We start from the raw sequence: 24365 nt of genomic DNA, 5'->3' as shown, positions 1-24365 counted from the left end.
CGCCCACGGCATCAGTGGCACGGTGAAAATTATCCCAGAAATGGCTGTTGTCCTTCGCATGTCTTGTTCTCAACCTCAAACTTTCACCCCCAAAGCCACAAAATCTGAGATACGGCTATAATACGGTTTTTACAGTCACACAAACAACACATACACAACCACTAACTGACGCACACACGGGTATAGCCACACGCACGCGTGCGTGTATTATAAGCGAAATTCACATTTTGGCCCTCTGCGGATGAAAAAAGTGTCGCTGAAATACGCGCCATTTTACCTGCAAAAGTTTTCATGCTGACTGGTCGTGGCGATACCATCCGCTGCAGAGGGAGTAAGTGAAAAGTGATTACTTTGATTCATTGTTAATTTTACTGCCTGACACAGCAGATGAAAGGTCAGCATAAAGAACCGGCAATTGTTTATTATTATTATTATTATTATTAAATCTTTATTGCATGTAATTCAACTACAAATACATGTACTGGAGACAGCCTTTTTCATGGAGAAAGAATCTGATAAATGCAATAGTGTTGGGCAGTTAAAATAACAAAATTTCTAAGTGATACATCCTAGTTTACTTCTAGAGACTGTACGGTAAGTTTGTCATATGTCGCAATAGTGTATCCCGGGTTCGCGGATAATCTTGCACCACTACAGAGGTGCTGCCCTACAGCGGCGAGTTTTTCTAGCGGCTAACCACATTCATGGCTCTTTCGATATTATATAAACGAGCTATCTATTTTACCACTAACCTCTCACTCAAGTTAGAGAAGATGCGTGTCTTCGTATGTGAATATTATATTGATCTATGATTAGTATTGATCTATGATTAGTATTGATTGCTTCGTAAATTGATATTAATGTATATGTAATAGCAAAACAGCAAGACCGACAGACAAACAGACAAACACTCGTAGTCGATTCGTTAACCTGGTGTATACATTTTATTAATCGGGGAAGTAAATCGTCTAATATATAATAATAAGAATAATGGTAAAATATTATTAAATACAGATCTATGTTAAACAAGTATATTTTCGATAACTAAAATCAAAGTAAAGGAAAGAGTCTTGCTAGCCCTAGCCCGTACCAACACTTACAGCATACCGAGCACCGCTGCCCTTCTTAGAATTTGTTCTCATATATTTACTGTTTGAAGAGGGAGTCTTCTACCTCGGCCGGTTGCGGAATGACCTTTCTCTTCTTAATGGCGAGCAGCTCCCTCTCGACTTGCAGGCGTTGTGCCTCTATCCGCGTCAGCTCATTCAGTTTCAATAGCAGTCTACGTTGCACGTGCAGCGTGGCAACCTCGGGGCTGCTACGTTTCCTTTTTCGTCGGTACGCGCTCGCTTCTGCGCAGGCACCCGAGAAGTTCCAGAACAAAGAGGATGCTCCTTTGGGCTGTTGTGGTGCCTCCGCATGGCTCGTCGACGGGTTGTCTGCACCGGCTGCCGATTCTATCCACACTGCAAATAAATTCGAAAAAACCTCTGTTCGTTCTAGACGTCCATGTGAAACGAGCTTTCGATCAGGACATAATACACGAGACGACGCACGTTAAAACTCCTAGGATAATCTCTTTTACTGCACGTATTTTTCACTGGGTTTGCCCGTTACATCACTGAATCAATGAAAAAATATTTGCGAACATTATTCTACGTATTTGTCATTAGCATAATGTGTACTGAAACGTCCACAAAGTAGATTATTTTTAGTACTCACTGACGAATGCATACATTTATTCTTTTATTTATGCAAAAGTTTTACCTGATGCACCAGTAAAAACACGATGAAATGAGTGTAATAGTCTTTCTATATTGTACTTAATGTTAACAGTTGTTACTGTTTGATGCACCGACTAATGGACAACATGTACACACAGGCACGTACACGCACACATATGTTACAAATCAGTGTGATTGTGAACCTATGTATGTTGATACACAATACCTTCTTCCTTCTTGGTTACGTGTGGCATGGTCTCTTCTTCTTCTTCTTCTTCTTCTTCTTCCTCTTCTTCTTCATCTTCGGTTTCTCCAATTAATGAGAGAATCTTCTCAGTTCTTTTATCTAATGGAAGTGGGGGTGCATACCCAGCTCCTGTCATCGCAATACCTCGCTTGTATTCTGCACCACGCTTTCTCGCAATCACCTTAAGATCAGACCATTTCTTTTTGACCTAATTGAAAACATTAAGAAGCAGGCCATTAAAAGGAGCATTATGGAATTAGACTTGCTTAGATAGCCTGAGTCAACTTGACTTACTTACTTACATATTTACACACATTTATGCTATTTTATCATTAGACATTCTAGACATTATAAGTTGTAGGTTCTATATTACATATACTACAATACAGCTATTTGCTCTGTGACATGACTGTGAAACCCCAGTGAAGTGATTGAAGGATTGCATATATATATATATATATATATATATATATATATATATATATATATATATATATATATATATATATATATATATATATATATATATATATGCTAATAAATACTTGAGTGAATCGATGCTTTTTTTATACTTACATCTCCTGATGCACGGCTGACAGCGGCGACACGATTCACAGCATCGCATACGCCCTCCCATGCTCTTCTCCTATTTGAACGTGGCATTGGCCGCAGTTCTGCTGCGACCGGTCCACACAGTACGCTTCTTCGCATGCTTACTTCGTTTACGAGTACTTCTACTTCTTCGTCGAGAAAATTCTTTTTTCTCCGCCTTATGATGACAGTAGGATTATTGGCCATTTTATGTTTGGTTTATACAACATCTAACTCAGGTATACCTTGCACACTTGACACATGTCACAACGAACGAGGGCGCACTCCTACTTTGGGACCAGCACCTGTCTTGACGGTGACTGCTTGCTTGGGCTTCTTTGATACTTTGTCACGTTTTGTGTGTCGTGGCCGTGGGCGTGGAAATGTAACTTTGTCCTAACTCGCCCGCGAGCGATTCGCGGTAAGCTTATAACATTTTAAAAGATATACGGAAGCCATTTAAAAATTAGATTCATTATTATTAAACCCTGAGGTACTAGTTGTAGGCCTACGTTGAGACGCTGTACGTGGTCATCAAACGCTAATCACTGCTTTCGCCATTGTGCGAGTAACCCGTTCAAAATTAGTTCACCCTCTCTTTCTAGTCAATTATAAAATAGCAACCTTTCTCTACTGAAACCGGCGGGGTTGCTATTTCAACGTGATCAGCGCTCTCTCCTTCTTTACAATTCCTTGTTCTATGAAGAATATTTAAACTCGTTGAAGCTTGTATGCTAGGTTAATCGGTCTCAGCGGTGTAACAGCAAGTTCAGTGCACAGAGTCACAGAGTCATGCACCTAGTGCCACCTAGTGTGAGAACTGCGCGTCTTTAGAATAATGCACATAGTTGTTTATATTGTGTATAATAGTTATATTGTTTTGTGCACATGATGCAAAAACATTGTTATTATTTTACGCTTGTCACTGTTTATATATATAATATATGGCAAAAACAATAATACTATACATTGCTATCAGCTGTTGTCAACGAGTATACAGATGCAGTTTCCCATATCAGTATAAGTAGCTCGCATTATATCAGGAGTGTATTAATTCATGTATTATCAATATATGTAGACAATGTGTAATTATACACAGAAAATTACCTCAATCAAAAAACATAAATTTTCTGTGTGCTGATATTCCAACGTGTTCTGTACGTTTTCTGGTGCTGTAGTGTAGTAGACTGTAGTTTGTACTTGTATTTTTTAAAGAAAGGTCCAAGGTATAAATCTTACTACTTACGATGTTTCATTTACATAATACTCTTTTCAACATTACCGATATTTTATACACATCATACATAAATTTATGAGAAAATACTAATTAGTGTGACGTACAGGTAATGGTATTTGAAATCAGGCTCTTAATTATAACAGAACACAAAAAAACAAACAAATGTTCTTAATATTGTAGAATCCAAAGTTTGGCAATATATTTTATATGGCATAAAACATTTTATATATGGCATTTTATATGGCATGATTACTTTCTCAAACTATCATTATATAAACATTTCAGTATCGAACTAAAGATGAAGCATTACCATATTACACATCAATTTATGCTGCACAATTAATTGTCAGGCATCACAACTAGCTGACATGAAGAGCTCTCTGTATGATGAGATCAATAGCAATTTCTGTGTCAGCATGGTCACCTATTTGATTGATTGTTATCGCAATCACTACTTAAATTCACATTATAGTAAAATTTATTATAAAAATAATAAACCGGGTCGTAAAAATGTGAATTAAATTAACATGATGGCAATTAGTAAAAACACTTGGCGATTGTTGATCAGAAGTTGAAAGCTTTCGATCAGAGATAAATACATCATTTCAATGAATCATGTCACTACCATAAGCTAACCATTTTAATGACGACTAAATTTTCAACCAGTAGTACCAATGGAGTTGTCACTTTTCTGAGTTTAGCAACGAAACAGAAATCTATTTTAAACACCTTTTAATGGTGATGGCTTCCTAAATTTTTAATATGGCAGCATAGTAGATAACATCGTAATATTATAGACATATGCCTCTACGCAGAAGGCCCAAGAAATAATTTAATTTAATTTTATATTCATGGGAATGCATGGCATATGATATCATAGATCCAGACATCAACATTTGTTATATTATCCCAAGCTGTATACTCTCCTTGTGTGCACTGTTAGTGTCTATACATTTTAATCTAGTGCATAGCTTAAAACTAACACACTTCTCATTGTCATGAACATATGTATACTCATAGGAGAGCATACACGTGCTACTGTCATCTTTTGTTGTACAATTTCCTTTGCATGGCTCAACTGAAGTCGTCCACCACATGTATCTTCCAACCCAAGTAGCGGTGCTGGTAACACTGGTAGTAGACAAGATCAGGTGTGCTGCTGTCAGGTGTCCATGTAAACACTCCTGCTTTCCTAGGTCGGTGACAGTTAAGGCTCAGCTCTGCCTCCTTGTAAGCTTCAAACGTCGCATAATTCTCCGGATCTCCATCACCACTCATGAACTCACACAGAGTGCCGGCTATGATGAGAGAAATAAAACGACTTACATATAGCTACAGCTTCATTATGATATCTTGATCCATCAGAAAATGTACGAGTTGATTACCATATACTAGTCATCGGTACTAGTCATATCCTGTTACTATCCATCTGACATCAATCAAGTGATATTCAGTCAAAGCTGTAAAAGGCTTCACTTTATAACTGCCAGTCAAAAGGAATTGCCAAAACTGTCAGTTATAGACAGGTGACGAAAATGGCGAAAGTATTCTTTATACTAGACAGGTGTTCGATTGATAGTGGCAGTTCCACTGCATAACTATCAGAAAACAGAAGTGCCAAAAGTTATTCTTTATAGACAGGTGTTCGCTCTGCAAATTTATCCACTTACGCAGGTTTGACTGTATATCTAGTACATCTTGTGATATCTACAAAAATTTTAGAACATGTCTGCTATGTACCTGCTTCTGGTACAGGATTGCCACTTGCATCTATGCCAAAGTAGATCTGTAGCTGGCTTCTCTCGGCATCAGATCTCTGTGCGTATCCACCTGTAGCATCGTCGGCAATGTAGACAGGATGATACTCAGCCGGAGATGATGGGTTGTTGCCAGTCTCTACTCGGAATCTGTATGTTTCGCCTCGTTTCAGCACCAGCTCTGGGATCAACATTCCGTTGACGTAGAACGCAATGCCCCAGGACAACTCACCTAGTTCATACAAGACAGGAGAACTTGTTCATTAAATATACGGCTGGAATTAATCTACTTCTCACTATGAATATCTCAGCTGAGTTTAGGAGAATATAGTAATGTTGCCCAGATATGTATGTAAACTGAGAGGCCATCTATTCCAACTTTGCCAGCAGCACATACATACCAGTAATTGCAGTGTAGCCCTGGCTGCCACCGGATGGACCCAGCTGAATCGTAAACTCATTGGTATCTTTTCCAGATATGATGCTTGGCTCCCAGCCTTTTGTGGTGGCTGCGTTGAGTGTAGATGTGGGAGGCAGGACAGGAGAGCAATTGTCTGCAGGACTACGGCCAAAATTCATCCTCAAATTTCCTGAGAAATACCAATTAAAATTACATTAGCATATATATACCTATATACCTAAAAATTGTAAATGTTATTAACGAATCTCTGCATTTTATACATTTTGATGCCTTGATAATAATAAATACATGATCCTTATTAGAATATATATATATATATATATCAAGGGCTAATAAATACCTAGAGTACTCAACGGGAAAACGGGAAAATAGTGCTATTTCACGGCAATATTATTCTACTTTGTATGCGGTTCTAGACTAAGTTCATGGTATTGTGTTAAGCAGCATTCTTTGCTCTCTAAAATAAGATCAACCGCTTGTCTCTACGATACTCCTAGGCCGAGATATTGGAGCGTAATCATGCCTCCCACAGGCCTCACGCCGCCTCGTTTCCACAATATTCATTATCCTTCTCGCCTTTTGCGGGTCTAGCTGGCTATCGTTTTCTGTCGCCGCTTGGAACGCTGATAATTGATGTCACATGAACAAATTTCGTACTCTTACTACACCATATAGTAACTGAGCTGCGTTGTAGAGACTTAATTAGAAAACATTGCCGGCTCCATCATGACGGGCATTAGCCGTGCTAGGAAAGATAATGGGAGATAAGGGCATAGGCAATGCCCCCGAAAGTCACCGATAATAACCGAAACGCCGTTCATTCATAAAGTTATCGCGGAAAAAACCGAACTCTCACGAAGCGACTTTCCTAACCCACAAAAGGCGAGAAGGATAGTGAATATTGTGGATGCGAAGCGCCGTGAGGCCTGTGGAAAGAGAAGTTTACGAGCCAATATCTCAGCCTAGGAGTATCGTATTGACAAGCGGTTGGTCTTGTTTTAGAAAACAAAGAATTCTGCTTAATGCAATACCATAATATTATTCTAGACTCGCAGGCAAAGTAGAATAATATTGCCGTGAAATAGCACTATTTTCCCGTTTTTCCATTATACACTCTAGGTGTTTATTATCTCTTGATATGTATATAGCGAAATAAAGTGAAAATGTGATGAACCGAATTCTTGTATTTTCTACACTTTGATGCTGTTGTTCATAATATAATAAATAAACGAGAATGCATAATAAAACTGAAGCATATTATAACAATTGATTACACCCTGCTTGCCTAATGAACGATGAGAAACAAGTAAGAACAATTAAATACCTTGTGTTCTGAGACTGTGTTTGTAAACAATCCCTTGGTCATCAACATCGCCAATGCCCCATATTATGAACTGACTTCTTCCATCACTATAATATTGCTTGTCCAACATGTCACCTGAGCATTTGAAAATCTTTATAATAAAATCAGCACATTCACCAAATAGAAAATATGGTTCAAGAAAGCTTTTAAAACTTCGCTTAGTATAGTATCACGAACATAGATGTAAATATATACTACATGCATACTTAATAGACATATGTTCATAGTAACATCAGGATCGAGCTACCTGTTTTCAGCTTCCGTGAGAACGTAATGGTTGTTATTCCATTCGTAATGCTTCCAACCATGTTTTCTACATCATTGGTCCCTCCTACCCTTATATCAGGACAAACTCCACTCTGCCCAGAACACTGTAAAAAAGAGTACCATGAAAACACAGTCAATATATATATACAATTATGAGTCAATTTCTGCAATGCCAATTGGGTTTTAGTTCAGGTGTTATGGGAAAATATTGTGCTACTAATTTGCTATGGAAGGACATAACCATTTTACCTGTGGGCTGAAAGATGTTTAAGAAAATTTCCTGTCACATATAAGTTGCTGTTGCAATTATTTATTGATTCGTTCATGAAAGTATTGTAAACAAAAAAAGAATCAATAAGAATTGCAGTATGGAGTTTGTGACAGATAGCATGTAGCTGCAATCCTCTGCCACAAACACATTTCCTCCTACATTTCATACATGATCGAATCATAGAGGCACCTGCGATCTGTCGCGCAGACTGTAGTCAACAGCTCTTGCTGCACCCGTGCTTTTCTCGATCCAGGCGACAACAACGTCTGCACCGACCATCTGAGAACTGTGATTGCTTCCACTCAAGCCGAATGACATGTAGGTGCCAGCATCTAGGTGAATGAAGTAAAGCAAGCACATTACAACTAGCTAACGTTAGCAACAGCAAGCACAGATGTCAGAACAGAATTTAAAATATTATAATGCTCACGTGATCACATTTATTTCACATGCTCAATCAAAACTGACAAACAACAACAAAAATAATAATGATGACAACAACAGCAACAACAACGACCACAACAGTAGCAACATTACCAAAAAAAATAATAATACCAATCATTATTATTATATTTAGAAAATATAATTATAATATACTAAAACTGTTTAATTTATTTTTTTATGTTTCTAAATGCATGGTGAATTGCATGTATTCCACACACACAGCTGTAAAATATAAGAACTAATTCTGTTACTTACTGACAGCTCCCATCAGACTGATGAAGATGGAACCAGGAGCAACACTCCAAGCAACGTTGAAGACACCATCGCTAAAAGTCTCACAGTTCTGTAGCAGGCGTCCACGAGCAGCAACAGGAGATATCAGACCAGACTGCTGCATGATGAAATAATACAGTCAGGCCTACTTTCTAAATTTGTTTCTCAAATTATGTTGTGTAGAGAAAGCATGGAAATTTATTCTAAGAGTCAAGAGGTTGTACTGGTTTCATGTTCAAAACACACCTGGGCTGCAAATGACGGAAGTCTTCGTGTCTGCTTTATCGAAGCTGGGATCTCAACGTGACCAAAGTTGACAGCAGCCGTCAAACAGTAGACACTCAGGTAGTCTACATCATACCAGCTCATGCCCTCTGGGAGGGTCAATGTCAAAGTCTTACGTCTGTACCTCCTCAGTGGTTCTAGACTGAAACCACAAGACATAAAGTAAGGAATCGAAATATCATGTTATACAATTAGAAAAACGAAATTTACCTGATATTAACAATGGGTTTACCTTCCATTTTCATCAGGTATCTTAGTTCCACGTGGAGATGGGGTGCCTCTACCCACATAGAAGAATGTATCTGAAGCGAGAAACAGTAGGTCCTACGGTGACACGTAACTCTACGCTAACTCGATCGAACATGATAAAACACACGATTATTCGGGTATACTATTTATGTTTATGATAATACCTGGAGCAGAGCCATCATAACTAAAGTCCTGTATTTCCACTGTTCTGTCAGTAAGCAATGTGATTGATCCAGAGCCAACCATGTGAGGCCCATGAGGAATTCCTTCTATTACCTGTGGTGCAGTCATCTGTACCTGCATAACAATATAGATAGCATATATCAACCTACGATAATATTTAAAACACAAATTTATATAAGCGATAACATTAAAACAGTGTGTACAATTATTATAAGTTATATAGTTATGTCATTCACGTATTTGTACCTGTTGTGCTAAATATGGTGGTAGAATACTCTGCTTTACTGAAGCTGGGAACTCAACGTGACCAAAGTTGACAGCAGCAGTCAAACAGTAGACACTCAGGTAGTCTACATCGTACCAGCTCATGCCCTCTGGGAGGGTCAATGTCAAAGTCTTACGTCTGTACTTCCTCAGTGGTTCTAAACTGAAACAACAAGAATTGAAGTTAGGAATATCCTGTTATACCATAAGAAAAACAAAATTTAGGTTTAACCATGAGTTTCCCTTCTATTTTCATCAAGTAACTTAGTTCCACTCGAGGATGGGGTGCATTTTTTGGCGGTAGAATTGATAACAAGAGATGTCAACCATCTTTGCCATATATGATGGATTTACCTTCCATTTTCATCAGGTATCTTAGTTCCACGTGAGGACGGGGTGCCTTTACCCACATAGAAGAACGTATCTGAATAGAGAAACAGAAGACCATGTGGTAACACATAACTCCAAGCTAGCTTGATTAGACATGATGTAACATGGTATAAGACATGGTTATCAACATAGAATTATTATGTTCATGATAATACCTGGAGCAGAGCCATCATAACTAAAGTCCTGTATTTCCACTGTTCTGTCAGTAAGCAATGTGATTGGTCCAGATCCAACCATGTGAGGCCCATGAGGAATTCCTTCTATTACCTGTGGTGCAGTCATCTGTACCTGCATAACAATATAGATAGCATATATCAATCTATGATAATATTTAAAACACAAATTTATATAAGTGATACCATCAATGCACGTATATGTACCTGTTGCGCTACATATGATGGTAGAATACTCTGCTTTATCGAAGCTGGGATCTCAACGTGACCAAAGTTGACAGCAGCAGTCAAACAGTAGACACTCAGGTAGTCTACATCGTACCAGCTCATGCCCTCTGGGAGGGTCAGTGTCAAAGTCTTACGTCTGTACCTCCTCAGTGGTTCTAAACTGAAATATCCACACGTAAAATTAAGGAACTACATAGTATCGATTTTACAATCATGAAAAAGAAAAACATTCTGAGTCTTGTAGAATTTATAACAGAAGATGTCAACCATCTTCGCCATATATGATGGGTTTACCTTCCATTTTCATCAGGTATCTTAGTTCCACGTGAGGACGGGGTGCCTTTACCCACGTAGAAGAACGTATCTGAACAGAGAAACAGAAGACCATCTGGTTACATGTAACTCCAAGCTAGCTCGATTAGACATGATAAAAGTCACATCACACATGATTGTCTCATATACCTATTATATTCATGATAATACCTGGAGCAGAGCCATCATAACTAAAGTCCTGTATTTCCACTGTTCTGTCAGTAAGCAATGTGATTGGTCCAGAGCCAACCATGTGAGGACCTCTCGGCAGACGCCGTATTGTCTGTGGTGTTGGTCCAGCTGCTCCTGTCTCCAATGTGAGACTGCCAAAGTTCACCTATCACAGAAGCTTCAAAATTTATTCTTGCAAAATGAAGCCATATCACAGGATAATGAATAAAAACACCAAATTAAAGAAAAGCACTTCAATAAAATTTGCTTTTATTAGATATATATAACTCAACCACGTTTCATTCACTCAATGATGTAATTGTATGCATGTGTGACTTACTGCAAATGATCTGCACCACACTGACAGCCAGCGAATGTCAGACACTTTGAGTCCGCTGGGCAAGGGTAGAATCAAGTCTTCGTTACTGTAAGCTTTCAGGGGTTGTGGGCTGTGCAAACATGAAAAGAAATAATTATTCATAACATTTACAATGTCTGCTACCTTCTTATGACCATGATTGCATAAAATGTGCAGACTACGCAATGAAAGACAACGTACTCAGAGGGATTCAGTGAAATCAACTCTCCATCATCGCTGGGTGTATCACCATTCCTGCCAGCCCAGAAAAAAGCATCTGCGTAGCAAAATAACGTTAGAGCATGCGTTCATTCTTCATCTCTACCGTTACTAAATACAATGAAAGTGTCAATATTTGTGCAGCTCATGCACCTTGGGTGTGATAGAAGAGGGAGGGGGGATATATAAAGCAAGAGTATATATGGGAGAACTCCCATTATATAGCATATCTCCCATTATATACTCTTGATAATGATATATGCATAAGTTTTGATGCGAAAATAAATGTTTCAGATCTGAAAGTCTGAAATCTTGACGAGAGATGGTGCTATACCTAAATGATCGTCATTTTGGTTTTCGAATATCGCGCAAATAAAAACAATAAAATATTCAAGTCAACTTACTGTAACGAAGAAGCTAAAACACAATATTACACGTATATAGGTATGATTGTAGAGTTGTTGACCAGTTAGACAAAATAAATGTAATAGGACGTTGTCATCTCTCCCATAGGATGACAGCTCCCATCAGACTGATGAAGACGGAACCAGGAGCAACACTCCAAGCAACGTTGAAGACACCATCGCTAAAAGTCTCACAGTTCTGTAGCAGGCGTCCACGAGCAGCAACAGGAGATATCAGACCAGGCTGCTGCATGATGAAATATTACAGTCAGGCCTACTTTCAATTTTTTTTTCTCAAATTATGTTGTGTAGAGAAAGCATGGAAATATATTCTAAGAGTCACGAGGTTGTACTGATTTCATGTTCAAAACACACCTGGGCTGCAAATGACGGAAGTCTTCGTGTCTGCTTTATCGAAGCTGGGATCTCAACGTGACCAAAGTTGACAGCAGCAGTCAAACAGTAGACACTCAGGTAGTCTACATCGTACCAGCTCATGCCCTCTGGGAGGGTCAGTGTCAAGGTCTTACGTCTGTACCGCCTCAGTGGTTCTAGACTGAAACCACAAGACATAAAGTAAGGAATCGAAATATCATGTTATACAATTAGAAAACCGAAATTACCTGATATTTAACAATGGCTTTACCTTCCATTTTCATCAGGTATCTTAAGTTCCACGTGGAGATGGGGTGCCTCTACCCACATAGAAGAATGTATCTGAAGCGAAAACATAGGTCATACGGTGACACGTAACTCTACGCTAACTCGATCGGAACATGATAAAACACACGATTATTCGGGTATACTATTTATGTTTTATGATAATACCTGGAGCAGAGCCATCATAAAGCTAAAGTCCTGTATTTCCACTGTTCTGTCAGTAAGCAATGTGATTGTCCAGACCAACCATGTGAGGCCCATGAGGAATTCCTTCTATTACTGTGGTGCAGTCATCTGTTCCTGCATAACAATATAAGATAAGCATATATCAACCTACGATAATATTTAAAACACAATATTTATATAAGCGATAACATTAAAACAGTGTGTACAATTATTATAAGTTATATAGTTATGTCATGCACGTATCTGTACCTGTTGGGCTACATATGATGGTAGAATACTCTGCTTTACTGAAGCTGGGATCTCAACGTGACCAAAGTTCACAGCAGCAGTCAAACAGTAGACGCTCAGGTAGTCTACATCGTACCAGCTCATGCCCTCTGGGAGGGTCAGTATCAAAGTCTTACGTCTGTACCTCTTCAATGGTTCTAGACTGAAATATCCACAAGTAAAATTAAGGAACCCACAAATATAGTAAATCGATTTTACAATAATGAAAAAGAAATATATTCTGATCGAGTCTTGTAGAATTTATAACAGAAGATGTCAACCATCTTCGCCATATATGATGGATTTACCTTCCATTTTCATCAGGTATCTTAGTTCCACGTGAGGACGGGGTGCCAATTACCCCACATAGAAGAACGTATCTGAACAGAGAAACAGAAGACCATCTGGTTACATGTAACTCCAAGCTAGCTCGGATTAGACAGAATAAAATTCACATCACACATGATTATCTTCATATATCCTATATATTCATGATAATACCTGGAGGCAGAGCCATCATAACTAAGTCCTGTATTTCCACTGTTCTGTCAGTAAGCAATGTGTATTGGTCAGAGCCAACCACGTGAGGACCTCTCGCAGACGCCGTATTGTCTGTGGTGTTGGTCCAGCTGCTCCTGTCTGCCAACGTGAGACTGCCAAAGTTCACCTCTATCACAGAAGCTTTCAAATTTTACTTGCTGGCTAAATGAAGGCCTATCACAGGACAATGAATAAAAACACCAAATTAAGAAAAGCACTTCAATAAAATTTGGCTTTTATTAGATATATATAACTCAACCACGTTCCATTCACTCAATAGATGAATTTGTATCGATGTGTGACTTACTGCAATGATCTGCACCACACTGACAGCCAGCGAGAATGTCAGACACTTTGAAGTCCGCTGGGCAAGGTAGAATCAATGTCTTCGTTACTGTAAGCTTTCAGGGGTTGTGGGCTGTGTAAGCATCAAGAAAAAAAATTATTTAAAACATTTACAATGTCTGCTACCTTCTTATTGACCATGATTGAATAAAATGTGCAGACTACGCAATGAAAGACAACGTACTTTGAGGGATTAAGTGAAATCAATTCTCCATCGTCGGCTGGGTGTATCACCATTCCTGCCAAGCCCAGAAAAAGGCATCTGCCGTAGCAAATAACGTTAGAGCATGCGTTCATTCCTTCATCCTCTTACTGTTACTAAATACAATGAAAGTGTCAATATTTGTGCAGCTCATGCACCTTGGGTTTCATTTTCATTTCATTTCATTTTCATTTTCATTTCATTTTTGGCCAAAAAGTGGGCGTGCTCGAAAGTAGGTCGACTGGCGTGCTCACAAAATAGAAAGTTCAAATCTCTCTCCATAGGAGTAAGCAACTGTATTCAATTTGAAACATGTGGCGTCAAACGGTTTCTGAGTTATCGTTGACGGTAGGCAGACACTGAAATGCATAGTGAAATTGCCAAAATCTACCTAATTTGCATAATTTAAAAATAAATATCAAAACCCGTGTGATATCTTTTGGGGCCAGTCTTATTCATTCACCATATCTAGAAATGGGCCAAAAATCCGTTGAACCTAAACTGACTTATGGCCATTTTTATTTTTGCGCAAATGGAATAGCGTGGCTTCGAAAGTAGTCGACTGGCGTGCTCCAAAATAGGACGTTCAAACTTCTCCATCAGGAGTAACAACTGCATGCAATTTAAAACATGTGGGTCAAACGGTTCTCGAGTTATCGTTGACCGTAGCAGACATTGAAATGCATTAGTGAAATTGCAAAATCTACCTAATTTGCATAATTTAAAATAAATACCAAAACCCGTGTGATATGTTTGGGCCAGTCCTTATTCATTCACATACTAGAAATGGGCAAAATCCGTTGAACCTGAACTGACTTACGGCCATTTCCATTTTTGCCAAAAAGTGGACGTGGCTCGAAAAGTAGGTCGACTGGCGTGCTCAAATAGGACGTTCAAACTTCTCCCATATGAGTAACAACCTCATGCCAATTTGAAACATGTGGGTCAAACGGTTCTTGAGTTTACTCGTTGACCGTAAGCGAGACATTGAAATGCATAGTGAATTGCCCAAAAATCTACCTAATTTGAATAATTTAAAAAAATAATCAAAACCTGTGTGATATGTTTTGGGGCCAGTCCTCATTCATTCACATACCAGAAATGAGCAAAACCCATTGAACCTGAACTGACTTATGGCCATTTCCATTTTTGCCAAAAAGTGGACGTGGCTGAAAGTAGGTCACTGGCGTCCTCCAAAATAGGATGTTCAAACCTCTCCCATGGGAGTAACAACTATATGCAATTTAAAACAGTCGGTCAAACGGTTCTTGAGTTATCGTTGACAGCATAAGCCAAATGTTGACGGACGGACGGACGGACGGACGTACGACGAACGGACGGACGTACGACGGACGACACCCCATGGCAACAGCTCATCTTGGCGAGCTAAAAATTAATCAATGCCCTGCAGGAACACAAACCCACTAGCACGCACACACCCCAAAACCCACTCATACACGCACGCACGAGCACGCGTGCATTCTGTCAAACACGCACAGTTGTGTGCACAAACAAAATTACACAAGAAATAATACCTCACCATGTATTACTTACCTTACCAAAATATTATGTTTGGTGAGACAGCATTTTGTTCAAACATCAAATTCATTTAAGCAACTGAGAGAAAACAGAAACTGCTGCTCCACGCAACTCATCTGTCAGTAAGAGAACAGGTGCTACGTGCTATGCAAGAGAACAATTTTTCAGACCAGAGATAATGGTGGAACATTGATTATCTGGCTTTTTCTCCATCATGGACATGTTTAGTAATCATTCTCTCCCCATCTCTGTGCTTAATGATACGTCTAACAGTGGGACAGACTTTCTATCAACAGCAATCCGTGTAATATCCACGTTCAATGACATTTTAATTGTCATTGGAAATGTGCTGGTTATCATATGTGTGATAAAATTCGATTCTTTGCACACTAACAGGCAGTACATGACAGCATCGCTAGCAGCTTGTGATTTCATTGGTGGTATGGTCTATCTTGTGTATGATTTGATACACCTTTACTTCCTGGTTTCAAATAACGTTCAAAATTTCTCAACTGTTTTCTGTATGGAAATTCATTCGTGGACTACAACAACTATGATTGACCTGCTACATTTAGGTATGTAAAATACGCTATGAATTCGTGTAATACGCTTGTGAGATGCTAAGATGACGCGAAAGCAGTAATTTTATAGAATGTCACACTATTTGGAAAAGAATTAATCGTAATATAATAATAAAAGTGTAATTGTGTAAAAACCAATCAACTGACAGTAAATAATGTCCAGTATAATGAAAGATAATTTGTGTATGGTCTTATTTCATTCTTTTAGCCATCATAGCGGTGGAGAGATACGTCGCTGTCTTTAAGCCACTGGGCTATGAAGCACTAGTCACAACGAAGCACACCATCGTAGCCATTGCTACCGTTTGGATCGGATCACTGCTTCTTTCAACGATCATCTATGTGACCACAGTCAGTTCTACGCACACGGCATTTTGCAGCGAAAAATGGATTCAAATTCATGCCAACCAACAGATGCTTCAGTGTTTGATATTCATAGCTTTTCTTTCTCTCATTTACGTGCGCATCTGGAGAGAAGCAGTGCAAGTGGAGCGAAGGATTGCTGCTGATAATATGCTACAAATTACTAATGCTCAAAATCAGAGAAAAGCCACCAAAACTATTGTGTTAATTCTGCTCTCCTTCACAGTGGGCTACACCGTATATGCGGTACAGTGGTTAGTCAATGTAAATTGTGACTGTGTTCCACAATACGTCATAGAGATGGGGATTACAATTTCTATTTTCTGCACACTCGCTGTTAATCCCATCATTTATGCTCTGAGGAGTGAGGAATACATCAGAGCTCTGAAGAAGTTGTTCAGGCATACAGAAGAGATGTGAGATGCTTTCTTCCAGCTACAACCGTGAGAACGAGGTGGCCATTTCACACTATATAACCTACAACCACAAACTATCCGAATATGTCACTGATCTTAATTATTGCTAGTAAGAATGTTGAATCTGTCATCCATTTACACTACACATGTAGTGACTGTTTTGCCACACATATGTGGTGGAGTACGTGATTGCAAGACAGAACTGTCTGTGGTACAGATTAGAGTTGCATACGTTGGAATCTGGCTGCATACCTGGTGCTTTGCCAGCATACGTGAAGCGCTTTATGAACAGTGTGTTCTCATCGAGTGCATAAATCTCTCCTGCGACATCCTCATCAAAAGTTGCAAAGTTACCAAGTTTCTTGCCTAGGTAGGCTGCCACCTCTAACTCTGTTCATGAAGAAATGACATTAGTAATTAATTATATCTAAACAAATAACTGTAATGATTAATTTAATGATTTGAGGCAGTACATGTACCTAGTATTCGAGGTATTACTACATAGATATACCAGCATTAGCCAGTTTTCAATTTGCATATTAGAGATTACACCACTTATTTGCATAAATCCCATACTAAGGCACGAAGGGTCGTTGTCGTAACAAGTACTACAGATATGTACCCGAGGTAGTTTTAGGTTGTTTAGTATTATGTTTATATTTTTATATGAGGTAGGTTTAGGGTTAGGGTTAGGGTTAGGGTTAGAGTTAGGGTTAGGGTTAGGGTTAGGATTAGGGTTATAGTGTTAGGGTTAGGGTACACTTCTGTAGTACAAGTCTGGTACACTTTGTGTATACATATATGCACCTTGGGTACATATCTGTAGTACCTGTTACGACAACGACCCCTTGAGCCATACTAAGTGTGGTCACAATCCAGTAGATTATTATTGAGAAAATCACAAAATTCTTAGGGTACTTATCGTATGTCCACGTATTATACCATGAATTCAGTAGCTATGTTGGTACACTGCACTTACTCGTCTTACATGTGTGGCCAGTCCATCCAGTATTACACTTGCAGGTGAATGTAGTCCGGCTTGACTCACAAGTCCCGTAATCACCACATGGTCGCCGTGCGCAGGGGTTAGGCCTCGGTCTTGTGACCAGGCGAATCGGTGCTGCGTGCACACCCTGCCTGGCGAGCTGCTGACCTACACACGCAAAAACTGTATGGTGAAGGCAGCATATATTTGAAAGGACCGTGTGGCAAACTGGGGAACGCGTATTGAATAAATGAATGTCGCTGCGATTATGTTATAATGCTCCCAGTCTTATTAATGATTTAAATCGGCTTTACATTCAAGTACCTCGTCCACGTCATTAGTGCATGATAAGTGACATATCCATCTTAGAAAAAACAACAATGCCTCTAGGCATTTTTGCTTGATCAGTCAAGCTATATCAGTTCGGACTTCACCATGTGTTTCAACCCTTGCCAACAAAGTTTGCATAACCATGATAACAATAATGACAAGACATAAGCTGCCTGTCAACCATTACAGGCAGATAGGTCAACCCAATGTACTCACTGGACAAATTGACAATGGGACGCAATACGATTTACATGGCAATTTTAATCCCAATTTCAGAAAATGTTTTCTGACCTGCTAGAAATTTAGCTACTTCTACAGTTCACTGAAAATTTCAACACCTCCCTCACCCCGCCTAGAGTTTATAAGTTAAGGAGGACCCATAGCCATGCATTTCTACTTCAACCGCAGGTTGATGGCAACTGTCAGTGCGAGCTGCGACTTGTGCTCATCACTAACGCAAATATAACACACGGACGAGAGTACATTGACTAGTCTACCTGTCTCACAGTGCTCGCCAGTGTAACCAACTGGACACCGGCACTTGTATGTGTAGACCATGTCGATACAGTAACCACCATTCCGACAGGGAAACTCAACACACTTGCCATGAGGCATGAAGAGTGTCAAAGCTGCAAGACGAGGAGAACGACAAATAGGAATCATATTACAAACTCACTTAACCCAGTTCCAGTGAAACATTTCAGTGCAAAGTCTTGATCTGCATATCGAGCAGCAACTATCTAGGTTTAGTAGATTGTGTTGTAAGTTATGCAACACAGATACCTCACGGGTAGACCTCCTTTACCTGTTTCACAGGTGTAGCCAGTGTACTGCTCTGCGCATTGGCAAATGTAACCAGGGCTACCCTCAATGTTAAAGCAAGTGCCTCCGTTTCTGCACGGCCTATGAATACACACATCAACTGCAACAACAAAAATGTGTTTATATTAGTTTATTTTCACGTTGTGCAAAATTGATCAGAATCGCTAAAACTGCACATGTCTACCTGCTATTCATTCTTGGCTAGCCTATGCAAATGAGAAGCCATTATACATGTACCGTATTACGTAAAAATGTTCTTTTACTTGGCGCTCTCTAAAACAAGGAGCTTGCATCACACGATGTACACACACACGATTGTAAGTAACGCCCATAAGGTCTGTATCTCACTGGGAACTGCCGCGGACACTGCGGCTACTGTTGTTTTTGCTGCTACTAACTGCTGTTACTGTTGCTGACATTATTGTTTGTTGATTGTTGATTGTTGATATTATTGATTGTTGTTATTATAACAACAGCAGCCGCAGTGACCGGCAGTAGTCAGGGAGAAATAGACCCTATCAGCGTAAGTGACCATAACAACAACAGTATACACGTACATGCAAGTTATACACGTTATAACGTTATACACGTTTATAACGTGCGTAGTTACCAACATGCATGTGACAACAACACAGGTGGGTTTTAAAAAGGTAGTGAGACAGCGTGCACCGACAGCAAAGGAACACGAGAACAACGTAAAAGAAAAACAAAACAAAAGAAAAAGGTTACGGTGGCTAACATTTGAAATGCAACAAGTTTCAACTTAATAATGCTAGATGCATCCCTGCTGACAGATCACTCAGAAAACAGATACAGAACACTTGCAGGCCAGTAGAACTTTAATGATATGTAAACAGGTCTGATAACATAGCCAACATGTTCCCCAGCTAGTTGCCATTTGCAACCAAGAAAAGTATGGCACAGTACTCGCATAATTTCTTGAAAGCGAACACCATCCGTATGCATCTAGTAGAACTGTGTCAAATAACAAAACAAAAAACATACTAACTTCATAGATATGCGTAAAACAAACGATGTGACGATGTATAGTGATGGATGGATGGTAGCGGTGGCAGCAGCAGTGGCGGACGGAGTGTACAAATCCAGAATGCGTGCGGCGTATATGTATAATTATAATCAGTGGGTGGCTAATAATACCTATGTAATACGCCAATAACACCTAATAACGAGGTACTATTAGCTATCGATGTAATGTATGTAGTAGTTTGTATTCAATTCTCGCAATTAGACATTGCAAACTGCTGCTTACACTATACTTAATTATCACAAGGTGTTTTGTGCATCACATAGCTGGATATTACCATTAATGTACTAACCATTAACACTACCAAACTAACATTAATACTACCAATAATGTAATAATCTGATCAGTAATACGCACGCGTAGATACGAAACGTACATTGATTTATGAGATTGTGTATTCGAATAAAGAGGAACAAAAATTAGAAGACACGTACGTAACTCGATCTAGACTATTTTCTTCAAAATTCAACGATGTATAAAGATAAGATACGACGCATGGTGTAAACATGATATCTGGTGCCACATATGTAGCTCGTGGTATATAATTTGCATTTCAATCCGTGATCTGCTGATATGACTCCCAGAATAAAGCTCTCGTAGTAACGCTATTCTGTGCAATGTTGGCTTTATCGTACATCTACTCCTGGGCTGTATGGCAGCGCAATGTCAATACGAGAAAAACGTCCCACGACCCACAACGAATTAAGGTAAGTGACCGAAAGCTGCAACACATGAAACAACTACAAACAGAAGAAACTGACCAACTTCTAAGCTGACTCCACGCATGCACGTAAGAACTCACACGTATACATGCACGTACATATATATAGTCACACACATAAACGATGATATATAGATATAGATGTAGTTCATTAGTAATGCCTTAACCAAAACTGGGTTAGTCAGAGCCCGGTATTGAGTGAGCCGCCGCGGTGGCCAGCTGGACTGTTAAATAAAGGTTCAGATCAGCGAGCGAAATGTAGCACAGTGCCACTGAAAACACAATACAAACAGCGATGATAGTAATCCATGCACGCTATACGTGCGTAATCGACAAAACACACGCACAAAACCCGTGCTCAGCTAAGATATAAGATATATACTACAGAAAGTACACGTGTGAAACAGAGAGCAAGACGATAATGCACGACCCAAGAATGTGGGGAACACTCGTTTCAGATGAAAAAACGTTTATGCCATTTTCTGAGGTTTTACTAATTCGCAAATAAATACATTGCACGAATATACGTATATTTACGTATACCGTTGCAGTACGTTTCATAGGTACGCACAAAACGCGTTTTCTGGGAGAGTGGAGACAGGTACGTGAGTTTTCATTGTTTTTGAAACATTAATCCAATATTGACTTGAAACCAAATCGATTTTTCTTTGCGCCGCGTACACACGAGCGCTGCGAATGAATCTTCCCCACTTCTTCAAAGCTTACGTATGTTACAGTGCTCTCCAATGAGACCAACGTTACAGTTGCATCTGTATGAGCTGCCATTAGGCTCACAGATGCTATAGGCACTACACAGCGCGCCCTTGCACGGATCGTGGGTAACTGCTGAAAGAAATCCAGTAATTTCTTTTATGCGAGCAGTCGAAGTGAAAGTTCAGCAAGAAACGAAAGTGCATAAAACGTGATTACCGCACGCTGATCGCTAGCATTACCACACCTACGATACACTCTCACAGCTGCTGCAGGCACTGAAAAAATCACACCAGAGAGTTTCAATAACACATATTAAACTTCAAGGTTCTAAAACACCTAGAGTGAGATAATAAAACAATTGTAAAATGAGCTGTGGACGATGCAGACAATCTGGACCCCGACGAACGGAATATTTATGTAGTCCACTTCTGTTCACATTATACAGCCCGTTAGTGCACCCAGCCCCATGTGCACCCAGCCCCATGTGTACCCACCCCACCCAGAACCATGTGCACCCACCCCACCCAGCACCCAGCCCCATGTGCACCCACCCCACCCAGCACCCAGCCCCATGTGCACCCACCCCACCCAGCACCCAGCCCCATGTGCACCCACCCCACCCAGCCCCATGTGCACCCACCCCACCCAGCACCCAGCCCCATGTGCACGCAGTGACACGTACGTACAGTTCTATACTGCGTTAACATGCACATACATAATATCAAGAGTACATAATAAGAGACATCTCCTATTATCTACTCTTGATGATATCTACAAAACCCCTGCGGCACATACAAAGAAACGACCCGTGAGCATTTCTGATGAGGTTAAGTGCATCACGCACGTGCTCATATTAAACATGCGTCACTGAAGCTACAAGAATCGGTAGAAGACCAAGTGTATTGTTGGCGCTAGGCACGCAGACGGTCGGCTAGCCTGACCGTGGCATGTTGAGCCAGTGGTAACGAAAAGTCATGGTGGTCCACCTCCAAAATCTCAGTGAAGAGTAAATATTTTAACATTTCCCCCCCCCCTTATAGTTATTAGTAAACATCTCCATTTCTCACTAAAATGCGAGGATTAAATTAGTAAAGTAAGCCGAAAGCCAAGAGGATCCGGGTAGAAAACTACGCAAAACGAAATTAATGGCAAATGACTATATATAGGCAATTTCACGCAGTTTCCACAAAAGGAATCACGCATCACGACAGACAAAAATAACGACCAACTGCTAACATTAGTAACAAATGATCATTTTTCATGCTAACCTTAAAACATCCGGTTATTTCCCCCATTATCTTCTCACGCTACACCCCATCATCACTCTCTGCTGCTATGGTTAATCTAGAGAGACGCCTACCTTGCTTCGCATGCGTAATCAGTGGCAGGAGGCAGGCCAATGCCACCAGCAACATCGTGGCAACCTGAAACACAAAACAAAGTGACGAAATATGCCTCAGAATCAACAGTTACCACATCTCAAATTTTATTAGTCTGGGGGGTCTGGGTCCATACCTAGGCCTCCTTCAAATTATGTTCTTTGCAACAGCCCCCGCACATTATTTTCAACAGCCCACCCCACATAAGCCCCCACACCATCACCACTACATAAAGTACTTTAAAACAGCCCCCATAAGGTATTTTGCACCAGCTCCCTACACAAATAAAGTCCTTTGTAACAGCACCTCTCCACCACCATATAAGGGCCTGGTCCTTTAATTGCAACAACCGCCCTCCCAGCTTGGGTCCTTAGCAATATTCCCACCACCACAACATAACATTGGCACCAGGCCACCTCCAACAGGACTACGTCTGTAGCAGTCTAGGGCCCTTCAGCAGACCTCACGCCGGTGGGTCTCGTCACTGTAGTCACTCAATTATGGCATTTACTGCCCAGGCCATGAGCCCCGCACAGAGCGAGGGCAAAAGAGAAAGAGAAAGAGAGAGAGAGAGAGAGAGAGAGAGAGAGAGAGAGAGAGAGAGAGAGAGAGCGAGAGAGAGAGAGAAAGAGAGCTGTCGCTACATCGTCGGCAGCACTGAAGTTTATTAAAACTGCAAGTGACGGCATATATTCGTGGCGTTGGGGTAACTCTCATAGAAAATGTTTCACACCAAATACATACCCCGAAGTCACGCTACAATGAAAGTGCGCACCAAATCAGGATTTTGTTATCTGGGTCAGCGAAAGATCAATAGAGTTAGTGAAGTGGAAAGTTAGAATGCCTGACGACAATGCAACGTATAACAGGGCTATGATACTCAAGATAGGTGTGTTTTAAACTAATAATAATAATAATAATAATAATAATAATAACAATAATGAACACATAACTATTGTTATCTAACAGCGCAAGGGCGTATACGAAAGTATAACAATGCTACACACCAACTACTAACAAGGCCGCCGGCAATGCCGTATTTGTCTAAGGTCTAACACTATTACTGCTCCTGGTGATGCTACGGGACAGCTACATGTGTTGCATTAAGGAGAAATGATCTATGTGTCTTGGTCGCAGATAGCTGCACAACACTAATGTGACCATAGCAACTTTCATCGATTGCAAAATTTTCATATGAACATGAAGTTACGTACCACAGACGACTGAATTGCGTCTAGTAATCTAACCATCTAAGCTACGGATGTGTGTACAGTGATGCAGACAATGATATATGATTATGAGTTCCACTGCAGCGTGAACGCATATCTATATCTACGCATATATATATATATATATATATATATATATATATATATATATAGTAGTAGTAGTTACGTTACGTACTTTACTACTAACTACGTATAGTGTAGTTACGACGT

At 39.9% G+C, this 24365-nt stretch overlaps 2 protein-coding genes across 4 annotated transcripts in view; both read right to left on the bottom strand.

Moving 5' to 3' along the window:
• Positions 1-3341, bottom strand: part of LOC106808152 (quinone oxidoreductase PIG3-like) — a 15456-nt gene extending 12115 nt beyond the window's left edge. Inside the window, exons 1-3 of the mRNA XM_014810734.1 lie at positions 2548-3341; positions 1951-2179; positions 1174-1466 (exon numbers count right to left, since the gene is read on the bottom strand). Coding sequence (XP_014666220.1) covers positions 1174-1466; positions 1951-2179; positions 2548-2769 — 744 coding nt within the window. The 5' untranslated portion in view covers positions 2770-3341. The remainder of the gene's footprint in view (positions 1-1173; positions 1467-1950; positions 2180-2547) is intronic.
• Positions 3342-3967: 626 nt separating this feature from the next.
• LOC106808160 (protein Skeletor, isoforms B/C-like) overlaps positions 3968-24365 on the bottom strand; it is a 22150-nt gene continuing 1752 nt past the window's right edge. Inside the window, exons 2-24 of one of the 3 annotated variants that reach the window (XM_014810748.1) lie at positions 22908-22971; positions 19051-19167; positions 18743-18874; positions 17910-18083; positions 17183-17320; positions 11410-11485; positions 11191-11299; positions 10851-11016; positions 10662-10731; positions 10347-10527; positions 10122-10254; positions 9931-10000; positions 9559-9739; positions 9294-9426; positions 9113-9182; positions 8842-9022; positions 8578-8710; positions 8068-8210; positions 7588-7711; positions 7302-7415; positions 5958-6146; positions 5540-5788; positions 3968-5097 (exon numbers count right to left, since the gene is read on the bottom strand). In XM_014810748.1, coding sequence (XP_014666234.1) covers positions 4874-5097; positions 5540-5788; positions 5958-6146; positions 7302-7415; positions 7588-7711; positions 8068-8210; positions 8578-8710; positions 8842-9022; positions 9113-9182; positions 9294-9426; positions 9559-9739; positions 9931-10000; positions 10122-10254; positions 10347-10527; positions 10662-10731; positions 10851-11016; positions 11191-11299; positions 11410-11485; positions 17183-17320; positions 17910-18083; positions 18743-18874; positions 19051-19167; positions 22908-22962 — 3162 coding nt within the window. In that variant the 5' untranslated portion in view covers positions 22963-22971 and the 3' untranslated portion in view covers positions 3968-4873. Of the gene's footprint in view, positions 5098-5539; positions 5789-5957; positions 6147-7301; positions 7416-7587; positions 7712-8067; positions 8211-8577; positions 8714-8841; positions 9023-9112; positions 9183-9293; positions 9427-9558; positions 9740-9930; positions 10001-10121; positions 10255-10346; positions 10528-10661; positions 10732-10850; positions 11017-11190; positions 11300-11409; positions 11486-17182; positions 17321-17909; positions 18084-18742; positions 18875-19050; positions 19168-21559; positions 21676-22907; positions 22972-24365 lie in introns of those variants that run through there. The other 2 variants (XM_014810747.1, XM_014810749.1) reach the window with 2 other exon arrangements.

The sequence above is a fragment of the Priapulus caudatus genome, unplaced genomic scaffold, assembly GCF_000485595.1.
Source record: "Priapulus caudatus unplaced genomic scaffold, Priapulus_caudatus-5.0.1 Scaffold256, whole genome shotgun sequence".
Lineage (NCBI taxonomy): Eukaryota > Metazoa > Priapulida > Priapulimorpha > Priapulimorphida > Priapulidae > Priapulus > Priapulus caudatus.
Note: the sequence above shows the minus strand (reverse complement) of the source record. Positions and strands in the feature narration are given on the sequence as shown.